General features: G+C 37.6%; 1 protein-coding gene across 2 annotated transcripts; it reads left to right on the top strand.

Moving 5' to 3' along the window:
- Positions 1 to 2310, top strand: LOC129313794 (F-box/kelch-repeat protein At5g60570-like). 2 transcript variants are annotated; one of them, XM_054957189.1, is made up of 3 exons: positions 1 to 207; positions 421 to 490; positions 878 to 2310. In XM_054957189.1, the coding sequence occupies exon 3, from the start codon at positions 911 to 913 to the stop codon at positions 2003 to 2005; it is 1095 nt and encodes a 364-aa protein (XP_054813164.1). In that variant the 5' UTR covers positions 1 to 207; positions 421 to 490; positions 878 to 910; the 3' UTR covers positions 2006 to 2310. The 2 variants fall into 2 exon arrangements, with proteins under 2 accessions (XP_054813164.1, XP_054813163.1); XM_054957188.1 differs by lacking the exons at positions 1 to 207; positions 421 to 490 and having other exon boundaries at positions 497 to 2310.
- Positions 2311 to 8437: the final 6127 nt, after the last annotated feature.

The following is an 8437-nucleotide window of genomic DNA, read 5'->3' on the forward strand; positions in this document are numbered from 1 at the left end:
GGTCATTACTGCAAATTAATCAAGTTTGATGGCAAAATTTGCATATATAGTACTTGTGCGTTTCCCTGTTCCAAGTTATCTTAAAGCCAACCTTCACCCTTTCCTACAATCGCCGGTCACCGGCATCATGCTCTGACGCCACTATTATTCTCGTCAAATCATGTGGCGGTTCTGTGTCTGAGATCCAAACGTTTTTCTTGCTTCCTGGTACGCCTGCATTCATCTTCACTCTCATATCGGCTTCTGAAAAACGAATTTAATTCTTGCGATTTGGATCCGTATCCGGCTTTTGTTTCTCGAACTGGATCAACGCATAACCTTTTGCTAGTATCGGATTATTTTATATTTTATAGTTGCATGCATAGTTTTTTCGCTTGCTCCTTTAATTTATGCTAATTTATCGCTTTCATGGATTTGCAGTTTGTTCTGTTTGTCTCGACACTTGGAATCTGGTCGAGGGAAATTTCTGGGAGCTCTTGTGAACTGGCCGGTATTACTGGAATTTAAAGCTTTTATGCCGATTCATTTCATCCTGCACTCGTTTTTTATTTTTTCCCCAAGATCCTGTTTTTTCTGTAAAATAGTAATATACAAATTGGAAGAAGTCCCGTGAGGGTTTGATTAATAGGATAATCCAAGTAGAGGCTCCTAACTGAAGTTTCTCAATTGCCGGAAAATTTCACGTAGTTAGAAACTAGTCGCATGATGATATTGGAATTTACTTTCTGGGCATAGGCCGCATGGTAGAAAACTGTGGCGTAATAGGATCTTGGGATACTGCTGTCGAAGCTTGCTTTTAATCTGCCATGGTTTTCTTGGGATGAACTAGAGATCTTTTGGTATGACAAGGGAAATATGTTTGTCTTGTTCTATGCAGGAAGATGAAGAGAAGGTGAAAAAGATTCTGAAAATGAATTCAAGGGAAGGAGTGAATGATGGTCGAACTAGAATTGAACCAAATGATTCTCTTCTCCCTGGTCTTATTGATGATGTTGCCCTCAATTGTCTTGCGTGGGTTAGCAGATCGGATTATGCTTCGCTATCTTGTATAAATAAAAGATACAATAAGCTGATTAAAAGTGGGTATTTATATGGGTTGAGGAAACAGTTGGGACTTGTTGAGCATTGGGTTTATTTGGTGTGTGATCCAAGGGGATGGGAAGCATTTGACACCGTGAAAAAGAAATGGATGGCATTGCCTAAGATACCGTGTGATGAATGCTTCAACCATGCAGACAAGGAGTCCTTGGCTGTGGGCAGTGAACTGTTGGTATTTGGTCGGGAATTGTTGGATTTTGCTATTTGGAAGTATAGCTTGATTTTTCATGGTTGGGTTAAGTGTCAGGGGATGAATCGGCCGCGCTGTTTGTTTGGATCTGGTAGTCTTGGCTCAATTGCCATTGTTGCAGGTGGAAGTGATAAAAATGGAAATGTTCTAAAATCAGTTGAGCTGTATGACTCTTTGTCAGGTGGATGGGAACAGTTACCAAGCATGCACACACCACGTAGATTGTGCTCTGGTTTTTTCATGGATGGCAAATTCTATGTGATCGGTGGAATGTCAAGTCCTACGGTTTCGTTGACCTGTGGAGAGGAGTATAATCTTGAGACGAGAAGTTGGCGGAAAATAGAGGATATGTATCCATTTGTTAATGGGGCTGCTCAGGCACCCCCACTTGTGGCAGTTGTGGACAACCAGTTATTTGCTGTGGAGCATCTAACCAACATGGTGAAGAAGTACAACAAGGTAAAGAATGCCTGGGATGAATTGGGAAGGCTTCCAGTCCGGGCTGATTCTTCTAATGGATGGGGTTTGGCTTTCAAGGCTTGTGGGAAGCACCTTCTGGTCGTGGGTGGTCAGAGAGGTCCTGAAGGTGAAGCTGTTGTGCTGAATTCCTGGTGCCCTGCATCAGGGGTAAAAAATGGCACCTTAGATTGGCAGGTTCTTGCGGTGAAGGAGCATGTTGGGGTGTTTGTGTACAATTGTGCTGTTATGGGTTGTTGAGATGTTTGTAGATTGACTCAACAGAAGGTGATGGTATCTACAATCTGACTTAGCCTTCGAGGGCGCTTCCCTGTGCATTTCGCTCTGGGACAGCTTTCTCTAGCGGAGAATTTGGTTTCTTTCTTTTTAACATGGCTTATTTGGATGTGTTTCTCCCTTTTTATGATGATTATCATTTGTTTTTAAAATTACTAAGTAGGCTTACACAGGTATTTCTGTCATGTCTCTCTCTCTCTCTCTCTCTCTCTCTCTCTCTCATAATAGCTACTATGTAAACCAATAAATCAAGGGTTTTCATTTAATGATTTCGGCTCATTGTTTGCTGATCTCTTTCTGTACTTTTGTCAAAATTTATATCCACTATTCACACCGGGGGAAATATTTCAAATGGTATAATACCATGCTAAATGCTAGTAGTCCCATGAAATGGGATGGGTGTCTGTGCTGTAGGTTTATTTTCCCATATTGTGCATTTTTGTTTGATTTGTTCAAGTCATATTGATATTTTAGCTGAAATCATAATGAGGAGGGTTAAGTTAGGCTTGCTAATGCACGCAATGAACTTTTGGTTGTTCATGATTTGATCCTCCAGTTGGAGACTTTCATAGTCGAGTTTCAATAGAATAATATCGTTGTGGCTAATGCAATGCGGTGAGTGAAATGATGACAAAGATTACTTTTCATGAGGTCACTATCGGTAAATTTAAGCTTCCAAATCAACCTTACAGTGCTTAAAAGTTTAGATGTTTGTATGCGGAGCCAATAAGGTCATTTTCTACATGATATGCTCTGGCATTTATGAAAGTAAGGTCCCCTCAGATATTTGTTGTGTTAATATGCTTTGCCTACGCTTCCAGCTGTACTTGCTCGATTAAGATCTCGTTTACCTCTTTCTCACTCTGTTTTATATTAACTTTATCAGCACTTAGACCTATAAAAAGATCTCTGTTCTTTATTCAAGAAGATTAAACGAGATCAGGGACCACTCTTAATCATCCCTGCCAGGTTCCTTTTTTCTTTTTTTTCTGCGCTCTATAAATGGTACTGTAGTGACATTGCATTTAACGCTTTGGTCTAGGCGCATTTAATAACCATATTTGTACTACCAAGGAGAATTACCCATGCCAATATTGTAGTATTGAATGTTGAATGAGTTGAATCATGGAGGATGGTTAGGTGCAAGTGCAAGGCTAACTTTCTGATATGTACAACAGAACAGTATGTGATCACTCAGGTATGTTCACCCAACTGCAACTGCCATCCAGATTATGTCTGTGAGGGGACAACCAGCAGGTTGTGAGAGGAATGCGTTTTTTACTGCTCTCGATAATGAAATATATGCCGATGGGATTGGCAAAGGATATGCCACCAAAAAAACATATTTCCTACTTCTCAAATTATAAAATAATTTGATACAAAATTATGATATTAATAAAGTTTAATAATAATTCTTTATAAATTTATTTTTTCAAAGCAAAATTATAAGCCTTCAGAAATGCATCGTCATATTTAATTATTACACTATAATATCATTTTAATTTTTTTCACTTGAAGGATGACATTGAAAAAAACACTATTGATAAAACTTTATTCTTGTCAAATTATTTATATTTTGTAACAATAAAATTCTTTCAATGTTATTTAATAATTTGGGATGGAGGTGGTAATTCTGTGGGAAAACATACAAGGAGTGTCGGTTAAATGAAGTTAACAAAGTTTGGTAGTTAAGTGTTTCATCGTTTCTATATCTTTATTGAAACTATTCAAGACAGGGCTTGCTCCTTTCTGTCCAAATGGTACAAAGTGCTTTTGAAGGGAGCTTAATTCTGTGATTCCTTCGAAAGATTGTGGTGCTCCTGTCGTAATATTGATTCACGCTTTCCGAGCAAGACATTGAGTGGGAATAAGATCCTTTCTGTCTGCTGAAATGATAGGGCCACCTGTGATTGGATTGAACTTCTTTTTATTTACCTCTCCCTCGTCTATCTAACTCGGATTTTCGAGATGCGCATGCATCCTTTTCTTTATTGTTGACGTTCTTTTTTTTTTTTTTAAATGGTGTATATTTTTAAAAAGTACTGAAATCTCGAGTGTATTAATAGAATACATGTCACTTAAGATCAGCAGGCTTCGATGATCAGGATGTATCCTTCTTTGGTTCCTTTTTGTTGTCTCTACGGAACAAGAAAAATCAGCGCCTCAAGAATCTTTTTTTTTTTTTTGGGGGGGGGGGGACCAAGGAGCGCCTCAAAAATCAAGATAATGCATTGGCATGAGTAAAATATTCAGATTGAACGGACACGTGTGAAATCAACATTCTTTTTTTTTTTGGGGTACAAAAATCAACATGCTTTCATTTGAAGATAAACATGCGGAAACGGAAACGGAAACGGAAACCTACGCATCGACTAGGCCCAATATGTGCTTTAGGCTGGGCACCGAGCTTGGTGAAATCCAGCCCATGCACACCCCTACAAAAACGGTTTGAATGAGCCCCAAAAATAATTTTTTAGGCTTTTAGTGTTTTAATTATTAGAAGGGAGAATCACATTCAAGAACCGCTCAAAAAAATATTTACAGATGAAAATTAATACGAAATAGATTGTCATTAAAATAGAAATGTGACTCATTTTCTTAAATTGAATTTGTTATTGATCATTTTTTGTAATAATTTGTTTGAGTGATCTTTGAATATGATTCTCTCTTATTAGAAACATAAACTTCAAGAAAACATGCTTAATTTACATGTCTGAATATTTTAGGTCTGTGCCCATATATTTCAATTAGAAGATAAATTTTTTGAAGTGTGGGTGGATGGAGGATGAAAGAAAACATTTTTCTGCAGGTCCAAAAACAAGACTTCCAACTTTTTGAACATAGTCTTTTTAGTGCACCTTAACAGATAATTGCGTCAATTTAATCCACAGTTGTACTCCGAAAAATCTTATACAGATATTTATGCATTGGATACAGACTATAGTCGATTATCTAAAAATAGACTGTAGTTGTTTTTGTGGTCCGTGTGCTTTCTAGGTTCAGTGCAAATTGGGCCTCCAGGCCCTGGAGAAGTGCTACCAATGAATTCCAAATAGCGTCTAAACTTCGCTCAGAGAGATCCTGTGTTTATTTCCACCCTGATTGTGGCAATAAATGAAGGACCTGTTTGCTTCATTGGAAGCATTTTGAATGAAATGGAACTAAAAAAAATGAAATTGAAATAGGACAAGGAATTGGATTGGAGTCTAGTTTAAAAGTGCCGTTTGGTATGACCGAACATTTAAACAGAATCTATGTATAAATATTGTTTGGTGCACCATAATTGTACATGGAAAAGGCATTTTAAACGACAATAATACCTGTTGAAATAATAAACCAATAAAATGATAATATTAATAAATATTATCAAACATTAACTTAATCACACATTTATATGTGTTCAAAAGACAATAATGAGCTAACGAATTGATATTATTTTTTGTTAGAAAATAAATTGGTATTATTAATAAATATTTATTAATATTTTGTATGTTTGATTAAAAAGAATAATATATCCATAATGGTTACGTTTCGTATATTTCATTGCGTACATTGATCCTTGTTTGAATTGAAAGGATTTGCATACAAACTATGCAAGTAAATATTAATTTATTCATATAGTTTCGTACCAGCTAATGAGCATAAATATTCTAAAAAAAACATAAATATTAACTGCACTTATTTGTTCAGGAGACTTGATAACACCGAATAAATTATTTGCTAGAAACCCAAAATATACCACTGTCTAGCAATCCCAAAAATTGAATAATTTCCAAGATGAATAAACTACTTATTAAAAAAAAAAGGCACTATCTACTTGTAAAACACTTACCAGTAATAAAAAAAAACCATTATCTACTTCCGATCCACCTAATGTAATAAATCATGGATCATTTTTTGTTTTTCTTCTTCCAACTAGCTTCCAGAAACAACCAACAAAGCATTACTTGCAAGTATCTTTTGATATGCTACACGTTTTTCTTGCAGAATTATACCTTTTAACTTAGCCATCTCAAAAAATATAACAGCTCTTTGTACGTTTAAATTCGCTTCACAAGCTATATTCTTTGTCACAACTTGAATATGATTGCCCATAGAGGTACATCTCCTTTAATTCTTCAACCACAAACCCATCCCTATTATGATTGTTCCTTCTCATCTTCGTTGAGCTTGACACCTTTTTGTGCGGCTGTGTGTTTGATTTACCATTTGTTCAATTTAGTCACAGTTTAATTCAACTCCTCCCTCCTCATCAACTTATTCTCCAAAAAAAAAAAAAATTACAAGTCTTGATAGTAGAATGGAAACAAAAAAAAAGCCGAGTATGCAACTTGGGAGAACACAAACTAACACAAAAAGAAGAAGAGAGGGAGGAGTCTTGAGTGCGGAGGGAGTCTGCGATGAATAGTTGGGGGAGAAAGACAGTGACCAAGGTAGAGGCCATGAGAGAGATAAATTCCAGGATACTTTACCGACGACCTTTGCCTTTGGTAGTCCCGATAATAAGGAAGCTAGGGTTGTTACTCAAGGAAAAGAGGGAGATTTCTCTCTGCTCGCTGCGTCCTGTACCGTTGACGTATAAAGATAAGTTGTTAGCTGTCGGGGGAGTAGGGTTCCTGGTCAAACATGATGAAGATGAGGACATGGTGAATGGGTGGCGGGCTTATTTCTCTAAGATGAATCAAGTGGATGAACAGCTGAAAACTTCAGTGAATGCTGAGGATGAAGAGTTACATCAGAGTGATCAGACACAGGGAAAATGGCTGAAGCTGGTAGCTACGGCCAAAGAATATTCTTCCTGGTGTAAACCTTGGATTAATTCTCTTATTGTGAAATTACTGGGTGTAGATATCCCGAAGCACGTTGTTCAGGATAGGATTATTTGTATGTGGAAACCTCAAGGGGAGATAAAGGTGATCCCAATGAGTAATGGCTACTCTACAGTCTTGTTTACCAATAAAGAAGATTGTGACTATGCTTTCCAGGAAGGGCCGTGGATGATCGACGACCATTATCTTCTAGTACAGAAATGGAAGACCCAACTTTCATCCGTGAAAGGCAAATACTCAGAGGAAAATAGCAGCATGGGTGCGACTAGTTGATCTACCACTGGAATTATATAATATGGAATGCCTTAGGATGATTGGGAATGTGATTGGCAGAATCATCAAAGTTGACTAGTCCATGTCTATTTATGATAAAGGTGGCTTTGCTCGGATTTGCGTCAAGTTAGATCTCCAGAAACCCCTACTACCATGCTTTGATTGGTGTGGTGAAAATCGTCCGATAGCTTATAAAAGTCTTCACATGATATGTTTCTCTTGTGAATGCTATGGTCACAATCGTGAACGTTGCCCAGCAAGCTCGAAGGATGATCTGGCGGACAAAACTAATAAGAACTCGGATATAACACAGTTGAACAAGCTCAGTAACTCAAGTGATGAATTTAACCGACGAAATCATATGTCGGCAATGACAAACCTTGACAGTATTACAGGTGAAGGAGAACGAGGTCCGGCGATGATAGTTAGTCGCAATTTTCACAGAAATATTTCTGTAACGCAATCAAAGGGATCAGAAGGAAGATCAAAGCCGGAATCTCAATCCTTCCAAACCAAGGATAACATGATGAAAAATCTGCATGGCGAGAATCATGGCAGGGATAGCATCAAGGGAACACTTGGTAAGGATATCTGGCAGGTGAAGGACGGGGATAAAGTTGGTGTCATGAGCTATGATACACGTGGATTCAGGAAAGATATTCAAAATAAAAAATCTGATTGGGTGTCAATTAGAGAGAAAAGGAAAAGCTCCTCTAAGCCTAAAACTCGAGAGAAAGAGAACAAATTGCCTGATAGAGCAAGGCCCAATAGACTGGTCACCAAGAATCAATTTGTTAACCCGCTTTTAACTTTAAACAACTTTGAAGCTCTGAACGACCTGTCTTCCTTTACAATTAATGCAAACTTAGGCAGTAACTGTGTTAGAGGAGGGGAAGACAGTTACACTATTAACTCGATGCTGGTGGAGGAGAATATGGTTACTATTTATAAGGTTGATACAGAATGTGGTGCTCGCATATCCTAAGAAACTAAAGATAATACGAGGACTGCAGATCAACAACCTTCTGACATGGAGGCTGTGACTCGTGATGAAGACAGCTGTATAATGGTGTGATCGGGAGAGGCTAACTCCCATAATGACTCGACCAGGTCTTAATGATAATACAAATTTAGAATTCCAGAGGTACCGGGAGCAAAAGCTTCAAACCTTTAGTTCATGAAATGAAGCACCATTATAAGATTGACTTTCTAGCAATCTTGGAAACTTATTGCAATACCAAAGAAGTACAGAAGAGGATTGCTTCATTGGGCTTCTAGTTTAATGTGATTGTTG

This window comes from Prosopis cineraria, unplaced genomic scaffold (assembly GCF_029017545.1).
Source record: "Prosopis cineraria cultivar Desert tree isolate PC_DT_omini unplaced genomic scaffold, ASM2901754v1 PC6, whole genome shotgun sequence".
Classification (NCBI taxonomy): Eukaryota; Viridiplantae; Streptophyta; class Magnoliopsida; order Fabales; family Fabaceae; genus Prosopis; species Prosopis cineraria.

Excerpts from the sequence above, each read along its gene's own strand:
- LOC129313794 (XM_054957188.1), top strand. The coding sequence starts at position 842 with ATGACAAGGGAAATATGTTTGTCTTGTTCTATGCAGGAAGATGAAGAG.